The 16543-nt window shown below is 39.7% G+C and overlaps 1 protein-coding gene across 2 annotated transcripts in view; it reads right to left on the bottom strand.

Annotated features, from left to right (window-relative positions):
- The window catches only part of RYK (receptor like tyrosine kinase), a 92093-nt gene that overhangs the window by 39598 nt on the left and 35952 nt on the right, over window positions 1–16543 (bottom strand). For both annotated transcript variants that reach the window (XM_078071668.1, XM_036077021.2), the window contains exons 3-6: window positions 8854–8953; window positions 6934–7068; window positions 4764–4817; window positions 575–719 (exon numbers count right to left, since the gene is read on the bottom strand). In XM_078071668.1, coding sequence (XP_077927794.1) covers window positions 575–719; window positions 4764–4817; window positions 6934–7068; window positions 8854–8953 — 434 coding nt within the window. The remainder of the gene's footprint in view (window positions 1–574; window positions 720–4763; window positions 4818–6933; window positions 7069–8853; window positions 8954–16543) is intronic.

Genomic DNA, 16543 nt, shown 5'->3' with positions numbered 1-16543 from the left:
ACCTAGCATATCTCCAAGGCTACACATTAGAATTATCCAGGAAGCTTTAAGAAAAATAGTGTTGGCCCAAACACCACCCGAGACCAATTACATCAGAATCTCTGGAAGGTGGGACCCATGTTTTAAAAGCTTACTCATGACTATAATGTGCAACCAGGTTGAGAACCAATGGTTTAATCACAGCAGGTTCTCAATAAATGTTTACTGGATGGAAGGATGGATGGATGGATGGATAATGATGGAGGGATGAACTGGGAGGAAGAAACAGGGCTATTTTAAAAAGGTACTAGGAGTCTGGAATAGAGTCACGTTAAAGGGGATGGGAACAAAAATGTGATCCTCACTTCTTACCCACCAACTAATAAACTATAATTTCTGTCTTCAAAAAAATGTTTTAAAAAGACTCAGAAAAACACAATGACAGTAATCACAAAGACAGTAATTTTTCTTTTGGCAAGACCTGATCATCCTCCCTCCCTCCCCTGTGCACCGCAATGCATGGGTGTGTGTGGGCTCCCATGTAAACGCAAATAACCGCTTTAATTTTTTTCCTTTCCCAAAATAGGTATAATACCTGTCATCCAGTTCAATTCTTTTCATACTATGAAGGTGCAAAACAGCTAATATTATTGCTACAAGAAATATTACTGCACAGCAAACCCCCACGCTGATATAAAACACACGTGTAGAAGTGGTTGGAGCTGCATGTACAGGATCATCTGAAATAAAAATGAAAAGCACATTAAGCTTTTTAAACAAATATTATCAACTGCTCTATGACCCAATATAAACAATGAGTATCCTGTTCTTTGTAAAAAAATATTTTCATTTCATGTGCCCACTCTTTGATAAGATCAGTTACCAGTGGTGTGTTGATATAAGTTCACACAATTTTTAAAATTTTTTTAATGTTGTTGAAGGAATTTTTAAAAAAGGGTTTTAAACAAAATTTTTCATTAATGAGTACAAAAGTCACAAGTTTTACATGTATGTATGGCAGTGCTATCCAAGAGAACTCTCTGCAGTGATGGAAATGTTCTAGTGTGCTGTCCAATACAGGAGCCACTGGTCACCTGTGGCTATGAAGCCCTTGAAATGTAGCCAGCACTACTGAGGAACTGCAGTTTTCATTTTATTTCATTTTAATTACTTTAAATAGTCACATGTGACTAGTAGTTATCATAATGGACAGCACAGATCTATATATCCTTCATATTTCTTCAATAGTGACGTCTAGAGTGGAAAGATCAGACATCTTTTTGCCAACCACTGACTCACAGAAGGAATATACAACAAGAGTGACCCACACATTTAAAAAAAAACAATAAACTTTTAGTCTTTTTCTCTTATGAGAGTAACAGATTATTTTCCTTATTTATTTTTAAAGATAAGGGCAGGGTAACAAGACCCCACTCATGAAATTGTGTTCAACTTTCTATTATTCAAAACAGAGAGGGAAAGAGAAAGCAAACCTTGGCAATGGGGGAAATAACTCAAAGACAGACAGACAGACACACACACACACACACACACACGAACACACACACAAACTGAGGAAGAGATGCACAGAGACAGAGATACATGTGATCTGAGCAAGCACAGGGAAGACAGAAGCAGAACTGGTGTAACTAAGGCATCAAGTAAGTTTTGATGATGAGTACTCACATCATAATTCTACTGAATAAAACCTGAGGAATCTGGGTTTTATCCTTCATAAGACAGGAAATCGTTATTAAGCAAAGGAATGATACACACGATGAAACCTGGAAAAAAACCAAGCTGACTGCACGTCGTGTAAAGAATGCTTTCAGGAATGTGCAAGACAGGGGCAGGGAACAAGTTAGAAAGTTACTACAGTAGTCCGAAAAAGAGACAGCAATGGTGTGGGCAAGAATGTTATTGAAGATAAATTAATAGACAGGAAGCACAGTCAACAGACCCTGCTAATGAATGATACTGGGGTAAAAGAAAAAGAAGAATCAAAAGTTAGGCTTAAAGAATTAGGTGGATAATGGTACCTTTACAAAGATTGGGGGGAAAAGGCAGGTTGGCGGAAGAGAGAGAATCAAGAGTTTTGTTGTATCTAAGAGTACCCAGTATACATCTACATGGAGATGTCAAGTTGACAGAAATACAAATGTGGAGTTCTGGGGATAGGTAAGGGCAAAAGATAAAAGCTATAGCTTTCAAAAACTTCTAAGACTGCTTTCTAAAATTTAAACTGAATCAAGAAAACAATAAATCAGAACAGATTAAAGCAAAGAGACCAAATAGCTTCTAGGGCAGCTAGACTTTACACAGCCTGAATGAAGGCCTGACTTTCCTCAAGGATGCCACAGGCTGTTCAATCTTGGAAGGGGCAGAAAAGGGAGGTCCTAAAGGCTGGTGCCAGCAGTACCTATCCAAGCACACACAAGGATAGAGAAGAGGACACTATTCTGCTGGGGACATCCCCCAAATGTATGCTGCTTGTTTACCTCCAAATTCCAGGCTTGTATATGCACTGTTCCCATTCCTTCACTTTGATATTTCACCTGCCACCACCTGGTCACCCTTCAAGTCTCACACGAGATGCCACTTTTCCTCAGGAAGCTGTCCCTCACTCCTTCAGAGATTATATGCCCCTCCGTAGGGTTCCCAAAGCACCTTGCACTTGCCTTATCATAGCTTGCCACACTATGTTATTATCATTGCATTAGTGCCTTGTCCATCTCATCCACTACAGTATAAACCCTTAAGGGCAGGGTCTGTTTTGCTCAGTTTAGTCCCCTGCTTTAATCATACCACCTGGCATATTGCAGACTTTCAAAAGATGCTGAATGCATGGATAGAAAGGGAGGGAAGAAGACAGGTATTGAAGAAAAGACAGCCAGAGACCAAGAATACGCAATATTCTAGTTTCTCTGTGTGAAATAACATCCTACTAGCATAAAAGAAATGGGTAAAGTCACTAGAATTTTCGAAGTAAATTTGGGGAGCAGTGATATTTTTTAAGATAGTTTTTCTTTCTTCTTAGAGATAAATCCAAATGAAATAATCTAAAAAAGCAGACAACGTATACTACTTTACCTTCAAAAAAGGTCTACTTTGGGGGGGCACCTGTCCATGGCTCAGTCGGTAAAGTGTCTGACTCATGGTTTCGGCTCAGGTCATGATCTCAGGGTCATGAGATCAAGCCTGGCATCGGGCTCTGCACTGAGTGCAGAGTCTGCTTAAGACTCTCTCTCCCTCTGCCCTCCCCACCCCGCTTGCTCTCTCTCTAAAATAAATAAAATAAAATCTCTAAAAAAAAAAAAATCTACTTTGGGATAGCTAGATACTCTTTGCCTCCTGAGGTGAGAAAAAGATGAAATAGGAAGCACATACTACCATCTATGAACTACTCTTGCCAAGGGTTGGTCCTAAATCTAATCAAGTACAAAATCTAATTACCAGTTTACAGGAGAAAAAAAAGTATGTTAACACCACAAAGATGAAGATAGGAGAAATTCGATGGGATAAATTACTCAATTTCATCAACAAAAAAGGGATATAAGGGGGGAGTGAGTGATTTCTGAGTAATATAAAATATCTGTCAACAAAATAGAGTGTGTGGACTTCATTTGGATCCTGATGTGGAGGCAAAACTATAAAAAGATATTTTTGAGACAATAAGGTAATTGTCTGCTATTAGAATTTATTAAGGAATTATTGTTAATTTTGTTAAATGTGATAAATCAAATACAAGTGAATAGGTGTTGGGTGATTGTGGGTTATTTTTTTAATTACCTTTAAAAAAAAGATTTTATTTGTTTATTTGAGAGAGAGGGAGCACAAGCAGGGGGAGGGGCAGAGGGAGAAGCAGGCTCCCCGCTGAGCAGGGAGCCCAATGCAGGCTGAGACCATGACCTGTGCCGAAGGTAGACTAATTAACCAACTGAGCCACCCAGGTGCCCCTTAATTGCCCTTTTTTAAAGAAATCCATACTGGAATATTTATGGATGAAATGATATGATGCCTGAACTGTGCTTTAAAATATTCTACTCCTCCCCAACCACTTACCCACCCAGAAAAGGAGGAGGAAATCAATGGAACAACACTGGCAAAACGCTGATCATTACTGAAGTAGGGTAATGGTCACGTGCAGGTTCATCAGAGCATTCTCTCAACTTTTGCATATTTGAAATTCCTCCCCACCACAAATTCTTTATCCTTTTAAGATAATGCTATTAAAACTATCTCAGGAAGTATAAGACTCAATATGTGTCCACATCAGAAAAGGAAAAAAGAAGTCTAAGTCATACCATCTAGACACAACCATTACCAAAAAATAAAGATCTACTTGGAGTTTCTGTTCTGTAGGTTTAAATACGTATCTTTAAGTATCCTTTAAGCTTGCATTTTCACCTGGATGAAATTAGCTGAGGGTTAACCCATCCAGGTCACCAGTCAGATTTTCTAACCTTCTGCTATTGAGATGAGGATCTTATACATGTTTTTATGTTCATACTTTAATTATAACCATTCGAAATGATGTGATATAAATTCTTGCTTATAGCTCATTTGCTATAAAATATGTATGAATTTTGCTTCATCAATATTCTAATCATTTCCCCTGACTATATACCAATCTACAAAACATCAGTGAAGTAAATAGCAAGGCCTCACATATCTTTTGACAAACTGGACACTACAAGGCCTCTAAGCCTTATACAATCACGTGCATTTAAAATCAGCCATTTTTCTTCCCTCGTGATGGAGAACAGTAACTCAGTAACACTTACAAATAGTTCTGCTAGTGTTTTTGTCCAAGGCTGAAGTTTTTACTTCTTCAAGTTCTGAATTTAAAAAAAGATAAAAAATGCTTTAGAAATTCTTCCTTTTCCATGAAAATCCTTAAATACTCTAATTACATTTTCTGAGTTTTTCTCTAACATAGTTTTGTGTTCTTTTAGAACACTGCCTGAACTAACGAAGTATTTGTTACAAGACAATAAATGCTACATTACGATTCTGATAATCATCACTATAATCACCAATTCCTAATCTATGGGTGTTGCTTATAGATGCTCAATGAAAAGGGTTTCTGTGGTCAAGAAGTTTGGGGGGAAACACATATTTTAACCTCTGTGGAGGTGCATAATTCACATTAGCAGAGTATAAAGGCTCTAAGGAGTTCTTAAGTAATGAAATTTACCTGATCAAGCAGTCCCCACTCTCACATAAAAAAGGAACATTTTCTTGCCAGTAACACCCATTAACATTCGATACAGTACAGATATATTTACTGTTGCAATTTTTTAAATGTAGTAGGGTAGAAAACCAGACAAACACATTAGGATCACATATTAAAGAGCCATGAACTGGATGATTGGGGTGGCCAGAAGTATAACAACCAAATGAAAAGGGGAGCACTATATTAAACTTAAGTCTAAAACAGAGTAGAAAATTACACCAACTGTATTTTAATGTTAATTTTCACATACATATTAAAGAAAATGGACAAAGTATGGGATCATTCTGAATGTCGGCTGATCCTTAACCTCAGTGGTTACTAAGTGGTGGACTCCATCAATCACATCACATTTGGCCATCATGCTGCCTTTAGACATTAGGCGAAGCACCATGGTACAGTCACATCCCCTTCCCTAGGGATCAGGAACCAGGCCTTCTATACTCCTCACTGACTGACTATGCTAGCTTAGGCGGTCTCTCTAGGGCCCAGTCTCCTCATATCAATTATATAATGACTAGACTGAACTAGAGAGACTCTAAAGTCCACTTTGGCTTGAAAACTGCATGAAAGTAGGTACATAATTGAGAATATTAGAACTGAAAAATGTATCAAAACACTGAAGCTAAAAGGTGTTGCTAACTTTCCATTTAAAAAATGTCCATTCCAATGCAGTAGAGCTTTTTTATTGGCATGTATCTGGACATCAGCCATTGTAACTCACTTGCTGGCATTAGGATCTTTCATAACAGCACTAATTTCAAGTAGGAAATGTTTGAGAGAGAGAGAGAGTTTAACAATGGTGCTAAGAGCACGAGTTTGCATCCAGCTGGACCACTTAGCTGTCTGACCTTGGCAAGTTGGTCAGATGCCCTGAGCCTCAGCTTCCTCCTGAGAAAATGGAGGTAATGAGAGACCCACTGCCTAGAGAGAACTGGGTTCAATGGAAGTAAAGCAGCTGTCAACAGTAGGCACTCAATAAGTTTAGAGGGTTTTATTTTCCCTATCTTAGATAGTAACCTAAGTGGCCATGCAAATTTAGGTCACTTTACCTTAGTGCAACTTAAAGTGAGCAGGTTGGACTAGATGACCTTTAAGGAGAAACTCTAAAATTCTTTCATCTACAGCCTACGTGCTAGGAATTCTCATAGCCACTGTAATTTCTTAAGTAACCGATTATTCAAAACCAAAGCTACTAACATCTATTAAGTACCCATACATGGTATTCTAAGATTTAGGTTTGATTCAATTAATCTAAGAGAAAATAAAAAAGAACAACTTCTGAAACAGGTTATTATGCCCAGTTTACAAATGAAAAAACTAAGACTTAGGGTAAGTGACTTGTCCCCATCTCAGGCCCAGTCCGTCTAGCCCCAGGCAATGATTCTGCGCATCAGCACCTCTATAAGGAAAACACAAACACTCAGTTACTCAGGGGCCCCTATCACAATTAGGTGACCAGCCACTTGAGTACTATTTCATATCCCTAGTGGAAAGTCAGTAATTCTGAGAAAAGATTTTGAGAATGAAGGGCCCGAGGGAGATTCCTGGCAACAAGCTACCTGGCGATTATCTCAGAATTTCATCTGTTAGTGCTCTTTCTTTTCTCACTTGCAACTATCATCAAGATTTGGTCACAAATCTGTAGAAAGATGACAAAATGTATTTATGACCTTATCACATCTATATAAAACACACACTCTGGTAAATAAATTCCTTACTTTTGTAGCACATTTTCCTTCGTTTAAAGTTTAAGACTGTAAAGTTTTTTGAAGAATTTACTGTCAAGTTGAGCTGCATTAGTATCATAACCTCAGAATCTACTTTGCCAGTACAGGAAAGCTCGACCCGAAACACTGTTTAAAGAGCAAAAAAGAAAAGATATTTTACTTTTCTAAAAATCAATATTAATATCTACTATTTTAGAATTCTTTATTTTTGTTGCATAAAACTAAAAATAATACATTTACATAATACTAAACAGAAATTTTCATAGAACTTACCTTCAGACTACAGAGCTTTAGACATTAAGTATTTCTTCATTCATTATAGATATAAAAGTTAGCATTAAAGAACAAGCCAAGACATAAAGGAAGAGATCATTATTTTCAACTTTTGTTCATGATTTTTAATAGATCACTTTGTCTCACAAGTCCTCTTATTATAATATAGTAAAGCTATAGAATAAGGCAAACCCTGCTACCTTTCCAGTCACATCAGCAACAAAACAGCAATTACTTGATAAAAAGGAAAGACAATTTACCACCAAAATGCAATTATGTATTTCTCTTAATGAAGAGATTAAATATAAACCTGTAAACCGATAAACCTGATATAAATTAATCAACTGAATTAAAAAAAAAAAACCCTTTCTAAAAAGAAACTGGCTTTAATCAATTACTACAGCAACGAGATAACAGACTTTGGTGCAAATCATTTTTTTTTTCAATCTTTCAGTTTAAGATTCTTTTTCTACAAATTTAGAGTATCATTCTATCATCTGTATGAGCATATGAAAAATATGGGCATTTCTGAATTTCTTTACTGCCCCATAAAAATGAGCAAGCCTCCCTATGCCTTCTTAAAGCTTAATGTATGTCACTAATAACAACAGATGAGACTGCCAGAAAGAGTTCCATGATACTGCTATATTGTGGAAAGTACACGGCTTACACTTTGAAGTTTTAAGAAGTTCGCTTCGCTTTTCTTAAAATCTCACATCTTCAGGAGCCCTTCTCAAAAGGCTGGCTCAACAGTAGTTAAACTGGGTATATATGACACTTAAATCATTTAGTCAGACATGTATTACATGACTATCCTGTGCAGACGCAGTGCTAGGCACCAAGAGCAGACGGCTGAAAAAGACAGCTCCTGCCCTCAGGGTAGCCACAGGCCAGCAAGGAGAGACAAGCACAAAGAATTACAAGATAATGTGATCAGTTCAAAAACAGTCAAATTACAAGATCCTACAGAGTATGAAGAACAGAAGAAAGAGTTAAGACCTGGGGGGAGAAAAGGAAGCAGAAAAAGGACAGTGGAGATTTTGAGTCTTGAAGAATATCTAGTATGAAGGACAGTTTAATAAGCAGAAAAGAGGAAAAGGGGGTTCCAAATACACAGACCGGCACATGCAAAGGCAAGGACGTCAAAACTGCACGTAGTACGGTGCCACTGGAATGCTGGGGCAAAATGCAGCAACAGGGCCAGACAGGCGGGTAGGGGCAGAGGATACACAACAGCATACTGGCGGGAGAGTCTGCAATGTACTCAGTTGATGGGGGTAGTGGGCCCTGATAGGCCTGATGTCATTTGGTCGGATATGAGTGTTCAGTGATGATCCAGGCCACGGTATGGGAATTTAGTCCAAGAGGAACAAGACCAGACACAGGAGGAGGCCAAGGCCAGCAATGCAGAAAAGGAGACAAGGAAGAAGTGAGCACAGACAGTTCTGGAAGGGATGGAAAAGAGGGAATGGTTTAAAATACAGTGCAAATAATCAGGATTTTCAAAAATTACTTTTCAAAGTACTTACACATCTTAAGCCTATCAAGTAAGATATACTACACATCAATTATTAAACTGTTCTTCTTGGGATATGGGGGACACAACTGAAAACAGTACGTTAACTCTTTCAGACTCACCTGATAAAGTGCGTGGAACTTCCCCCTGAGCAGAAATGTTGACCTGGGGCATGTCCATAGCCACAAAATTATCTACTTGGAATCCCAGCTTATATTCAACCTGTAAAATGTAGAAACAAACAAACTGAATCTGTGGTAACAGAAAGGACACTAACAGTTTGACTTCAATGATTAGCTCATGAACTAGTAAATGCATGAGTCTTTCATATGTACAAATAACCTAGCTATAACAAAATCCAACTTGTCAGAAACAGTCCTAGGAATTTTCAACTGGATAAAAAGTCAACCCAGTAAGCCACCCTCTATTTCATGTCTAGAACAGTACTACAACTCTCCTGTAAAATCTTCATTCTAGGATTCAGAAATCTTGCTGAGGACTACACAGCCACTGACAGAAAGGCCCTGAAGAGACAGATATGAAGAGCCAAGTTGTTGAGATGTGTAATTTACAGACCACTGACTAGTAACCAATATCTTCTCTGATTGATAAATGCCAGGCTCTGAGGGCTTCCATGTGGCTGGTGGATGAAGGTCTGCTCTGCAGATCCACTCACTCCACAAGCAGATTACAAAGCATATCTCAAGAATATCTCTAGTCCAGCTTTCACCATAAAGAAAGTTTATGTTTGGAAGCCCATCTAATCTCTGAATCTATTTCTCAAGTAATTCAGAATCCAGAAAGGAAAAGAGGTAATTATGAAGATATCATTGGAATACCAATAACAACTATCAATATCTGGCCTACATAGGTGGCTTAACATAACCAAATAGCATCTGGGGCGCCTGGGTGGCTCAGTCGGTTAAGCGTCTGCCTCCGGCTCAGGTCATGATCTCAGGGTCCTGGGGTCGAGCCCTGCATCAGGCTCCTTGCTCAGCGGGGAGCCTGCTTCTCCCTCTGCCTCTGCCTGCAGTTACCCCTGCTTGTGCCCTCTCTCACAAATAAATAAATAAAATCTTAAAAACAAAACAAAAACAAAAACCAACCAGCATCAACAAATACAGCCCTATTGCTAAACTGATGGTCATGGAAGGAACAACAAACTGCAAAACAACAGCTGAAATTCGGAACAGCTGCCACCTTCAAGACCTTTAATGAGGCCTTACATTTCACGTTACTCTTTGTATACCCCGCTGGGGTCTTGGTAAGAATGGTACTCCTCTCCCATTCAGTGGTCACAAGGGTGGTTTTGGTGAAGAGCTACAACTGGCAAGAGCCAAGGAGCAATGGGTTGGGAAAAGAGTGGTAGGAACAGGTTTAGGAAACCATTCTTTAAGAAACTTAACCAGGAAAAAAGGAACCAGGTTGGGGGGGGGGGGGTGTACTGATTCTGAGGTTTTTCTTTCTTTAATGAGAGGTATTACAATGTGTTCATATGCTAATGAAAAAAAGCCAATGAAACGGGACATACTAAAGATGAAAAGAAATAGGAAGAGAGTATCATCCTAGCTTATAAGGAAAGGGACTGGCTGGGGCAAATCTGTCTACTCATGGATAAGAAGCGTTCATGCCAATGAATTTAACTCCCCCTATGAGTGGGTCTCTTTTCACACTTTCATACTTGAATGTCCCTGAACACTGTAGGGAGATACAAATATCAAACTATTACTTTGCAGTTAAGATACACATACAAACGATTGTTAAAGGCTGTATCTGGTAAGTGCCATGTTCACAACAAAGAAAATGTTCTTGCTGCTGCGCATCAGGGACTTACTGGTACCTTGAGCTAGTCAGTGTTCACGCTTACCTTAGCACGCCACAATACTGTCACTGCCACCAGGGGGTGCTAGAGAGCCAGCTACACCCTGGCTGCATTTGGGCCAAGAAGGAGCAGGCTTTCCAACAATACTAAGGGAATGCATTGGCTATATCCCTATATCCATGCTATCTTTGAACAGGACAATACATGAAGGGCAAGTGCACAAAAGAAATAAAGCAAGAACTGGACTGGAACCATGAGGTTCTGTGACCCTTATTTTTCTGAGTTTCAGTTTTTGTAAAATGAGGCTACTACAACACATTATGAGGATCAAATAGGATAATTAATACAACACGCTCTCAGGCTGGCATAGGTCCGCCCGATAAATGCAGACCCCAGTGGCATCAGCAGTCATTCCAGAGTAGCTACCCTACTGCCCCACTGCACTTCCCCACAAGCACAGCTTACTACTGACCCCAGAGATTCTGACACAAGCTCCTGTGCTCTGCCAAGAACATTGCTGCAGCTCCTCTGTTCTATCTTCCATCTTGGGACCCCCACTATTCTAAAACTGCCTCCTACACTCTTAGGCTTTTCACAATTGTCTTCCCCACCTTCTCCCGCAACCTGACTTTCCTCAGAAGTCATCTCTTCCCCTATCATTCAGTTCTTACAACACCTGACCCTCAGGGCCAAGACAGTATTCTTTTAGGATCATTAGGTTCTTTCTAGACATTCTTCCCTCATGCAAAATCCCCTATATCCTGAAGTTCACAAATTCTACTCAAGATGGCTATTTCTCATACCATCAACATCAACAACAGACAAAAACTTTGCAGAGGCCTTGGCCCTTGGCTCACTTTGTCTCCTGCCATCTTCCTGGTGGCTCCAATATTAAGTATTCAGCATTGCTACATAATGAAGAATTAATCCAGAACCACAACAAATGCACAAATACCACCCAATCAAAGATCCCATCACTATTTCTGATTCCTACAAAACCAGTTGTCTCCACCACTCTGATTCAGCCAACATTTATGAAGCACATCTGTAAGCCAAGGGCTGTGCTCAGAGCTGAATGCAATGGCCAATTCAGCTATTTCCCTCCTCTCCAGCCCAGACAATGACTTGGTTTCACCTTCCCAGAGCTTGTGCTCCAAAGACGATTTACCGACACAGTCATATTGGCACCCTCATACCTCAGAGGGCCACACCAGCACCCTGACAATCTCTAACTCTACTGCTGCCCAGCACTGCTGCAGGGAATCATATCCCCAGAGAGAAGGGTGCTTCTACACAAAGATGACCCTCCAGGCTCAGAGCAGGCCCTTAATCCTGTCAGCAAGCCCTTCTTCACAACTCCTCTCCCTCCCTAGTCTACTCATTGCAATGTCACAGGACCTCACCACTTCACCACCTGCTGCCCTTACTACTTCCTCACTCTTCAGACAATGTCGTCATCTCCTTCGGCTAACCCACAGGAACCTCCTTTCTGTCATTCTTATCAGCACCAGAGAGATCTGTTAGAGTACTCAACCTCTATACTCCAGTCCCAAGGAGAAATATATCCTCCTCTCTAAATAATGAACTCTCTTCTAGTATGTTAGGTTCTAGTCCATTTCACCACTGATAGGATCTCGTATCATCCACTTATCTCTCACTCTCTTATACCTTCAAGCTCTCCCATATGCCCAATTACCTACTATATATATATATATATATACATATCATAATCTTATCACTCTCAAACTTAACAGATTCAAAGCCAAATGTATGTTTCCCCACATTTGCTGTCTCTTTTATTCTAGGTCTCAGTTATTATAAGCAGAGGCACAGCTAACCAAGGACCAGAACTTCTAGGAAAGCAGAGAATGGCAAACGGGGTCAAAGGCCCTAACGGCAATGCAGAGGGCAGGGGACAAGATTAGCACCCGAGTATCTCAGAGAGTCGAGGGGGAGGGAAATGAGCTCGTGAGTGGAGCTGGGTAGAAGATTTGCGAAGGCTGACCCTTTGGCTAGAAAAGTAGCCTGGAGGAACAAGGAGTATAAAGCACAGAAGCCTGCCCCTCTGCTGGCTCCCTTTTTGAGGGACTATCTAAACATGCCAGGCATTCACAAGGCAGTTCTCTTCTCTCTCTGAAATCCTTAGGATATTAATTTTTTAGACTGCAGTTTCTGGGGTTAGAGAACAAACTGCCAATTATCACTGACCAATTTTCTTTACTTTGCCATGTATCGATCTATGTGGACTCTTACTTGCCCATGATCCTTTGAAGAAACAGATCCGTTCTAAAGCTAACATTCATAATCTACTGGAACAAAGGAAATCTAAACAGCAGTTGTTTATCAGAAAAAAGAGTGAGCCAAAATGTTTCAGAAAAGAAGCTAGAGAAAATGTAAATATTTGAATAAGCTAAAAAATAAACATTTTTGGTAATCTTCCCTTACTTGGAAACAAATGGCAATTGCAAATAGGCAGCTGATGAGTAAAGCCATTTCCTTCTGGAACACAGTACAGATTTAACGTGAATACATTTGCCTATAGCCGTATAGCCTTTTAATTTCTCTGAATTTACCAGAAGTGCTGCCTTTTTCACAGAAATCCCACTCTGCAGGAGATACTGCCGGCTGGCCTGGGGCTGCTGTAGGAACTCTGGACAAGTTCCCTGCAGACTCTCCTGACAAGGATGAAGATTTCCTGAAACCAGAGAACAGCTACAGAGTGGATGTGAGTTGGGGGAGTATTCTGCTATATTTTGGTATATTTTTGCCTTCCAGCTGCCTAAAACGTCTACTGACACTTAACAGATGCAGTGGCATGCTTTTTTCCCATATATTACTGAATGTTCTGGAATACGGAAGAAACTATTTGTTAAAACCACCTAGTAGTCTTTGCTTTTTTTGACCATGTGGTCTTGTGAAAGAGAAGAAATACCAGAGTTCTCATCCCACCTGCAAATGCAATTAACCAATGGTATTTAACCACCACTCACTAAGGCTATGTGACACAAATGTCAAGAATAAGATACAGCTTCAGCCTCTGAGAAGACCACAGTCGGTCTGGCAGACAAAACAACCACCAGGTAAACACTGAAAAGCAACACTATTAGCAAAAGCTTTAATGTGTGAAAACTAATGTTAAAATATCTACAGTGTGAACGGATATGTCAAGGAGAGCCTGGAGATATTTGGAAGCAAATATTTTAACTCCTGGCACACCTTAAAAAGCAAGAACTGAGAATTTCTGATAAAGTGTTAGAGCTTAGGAGCTGTGGCCTTCCTCCAGAAATTTCATGATTGTATCCCTAGAGCCAACATGATCAGGTGAAGAATCCTCTGTGTCTTCTCAGGTGAAGAAGCCACGTCTCTCTTACCCCCTTGTGTGACCTTCCCATTTCAAGTCACCTCTATCTCCTCTGTCTTCTGCTTCTACTACCTTAAGCAAGTCCCTTCCCAAATCTGGGTCTTATTTTTTTTCTCATAATAACTGATCAATAAACCAAACTGTAACCATATAATGTATTTTTCAGTGATTTGAAAGAAAAAACATTCAACTCTATATGCAGTGACAGAGAAACTTTATCAGGATATGTTGTTCAGTGCTCTGCAAACTGCAGAAAGTATGCAGTATGTTACTTGTTAAAATATATATATACACACACACGCGCGCGCACATACACACACACAAAGATGCTTATCTGTGTACCGACTACCTTTAGAATGGGAGACAGGAATCACATAACAGTGGTTGCCAATGGAAGGGCAACTTGGTGTCTAGATTGGTTGGGGATGGACTAGCAAAGTATAGAGGACTTATTTTTCACTGTATACCCCTTACGCCTTTTGAATTTTGTACCATATGCATACATTATTACTCAAAAGATAAATTTTTAAAATAAACAAAGTTCAATTACTCAACTGTGCCAAAGTTACCAAAGAGATTATGACATAAAACTGGAATTAGGGGTTGCAATGTGGCCAAAGCCTGAAACTGGATTAACACAAACATATTCCTTAGATTTTTATTATAAAATATTTTAAGATAGAAGATGATTACTTGCCCCTAAATTCTAAATCCTGTTACAGATGAACTTGTGAAATTAGTTTAGCTATATATTCAATCTATGAATTCCATTCATGTCTTCAAATTTGTAACTTTACTCACAGTGAAATACCTGACAAATCCCAGGTGGACAATTGGTGTCAAGTGTACCCAGCCTATGTTTCACACTTCTAGAAATAGGAAATTCACCATTCCTAATACATTCCAACCTTAAAAAGCTCTAACCACTAAGAAGATCTCTGTTTGTTGAGCTGTGCTCTGTGGCTTCTACCTGTGCATCTCTTCTGTGGTCAGTAAAAGAGCACCTGTAACTAAGTACCAGGTGCTATACACCAGGCACAGGGAACACAGAGACAGATGAAAAGGAGGTCCTCCTTTGAAGTGCTTTGCATCTAGGAGGGAGACAGAAAAGAAGATCAACCATTACAATATTCTTAGAGTACGACAAGGGCTATGAGAGAGGAAAGAGAAGAGTGCTGTGGTGCAGAAAGGAGCACTTGACATAGCCAACAGAGAGGTGACACCAGGTCTGAGATTTATGAGATGAACAGGAGTTCAAGAGATAAAGAATGGGGAAAGGGCATTTCTAGCAGTGCAAACAGCAGCAATGTAACAGAGTCCAGAGCATTCAAAACATTGCAAAACAAAATGGCACTAAACAACTAGCTGAAGAGGAAGTAGAAAAGAAAGGCAGAAACAAGATCATAAAGGCTTCCTAGGAAATCAGAACTTTATTCTGGTGGCAACTGAGAGCCCTGGAGTAGTTCTGGGGGGCAGAGGGTGGGGGGTGAGGTGCGGCAGCAGTGCAGCAAGAATTCAGTCCAGAGGCAAGGAGACCAGTTAGAAAACTATTTCCATATCTCGTTAAGAAACAATGAAGGCCCAAACTACAGATGGGGCATCAGGTCCAGAAAGAGGTAGGAGATGAATTTAAGGTATAATTATGAGAGATAATCAACTGGACTTGGTAGGTGTAGGAGAAGAAGTATAGCCCCCCCCTCTAGGATTCTGGCTAGATGTGTAAATAGGTGGTGATGCCCTCCAACAAGTCAGGGAACTTCTTTCTGCCTTACCAGGAATATCATACCAGCAATAGTAGCTCAAATGTGCACTAAGGATGGTATTTAAAACCTGCCACAGAAGTAGTTTAGAAATTATTCATTAAGAATTTAGGACCATAGAGCTATACCAGGGCGCCTCCTGACCCAAGCTGTGCCTAGGCCAGTACAAATACATATATTCATCTGAACCCTTTCAAATATGTATATTCATCTGAACCCTTTCCTCTCTCTACTCTCCTCCACTCCAACTTCCTCCTGTGGCAGGCTCCTAAAATTCCTCAGACATCCACTATCAGCAATATCAGATCCCTGAAACTCACTCCAAATAAAAACATCCAATGTATGTGTATTTTTAAAAAGGAAAGGTTAAGAGAAGGTTTAATTCTGTTCAATTACAACTGCCACATGCCACACTGCCTTTTTATTCACAAGTCACTACCCATATAATTGCCCAGGAACCATTCGCATGATTATCATTATTTTTTCCTAAGTGGGCCCAGAAATAATCACACCCTATTCAAGGTCAACAGAATAGTAGATTCTCTATTTCATTAGATTTTTCACTACTTCAAAATATATGTATTATTGTGTTTTTATATTCATCAGCATTAAAAGTAGGAAAAGTAACAAAGGATTAAGTATCAATTTTTTGGAGAATATAAGAAGCTTCTCTGCCTGAAAGATGTTCACAGAAACACTGGATCTCAGAGTAGCAAGAGAACTTAAAATTCAAGACCAGCTACTCCACAAATGCTTGGATTCCCATTCCTTCTACAATACTCCCACCTAATATTTACCGAATGTGGATCTGACCTCTTCCAGTGAGAGGGAACATACGAATCTCTTCGACAGCACTGGCTAAAAAGTGA

The sequence above is a fragment of the Halichoerus grypus genome, chromosome 1 (assembly GCF_964656455.1).
Source record: "Halichoerus grypus chromosome 1, mHalGry1.hap1.1, whole genome shotgun sequence".
NCBI lineage: Eukaryota > Metazoa > Chordata > Mammalia > Carnivora > Phocidae > Halichoerus > Halichoerus grypus.
This window is presented reverse-complemented; position numbering and strand designations above follow the sequence as displayed.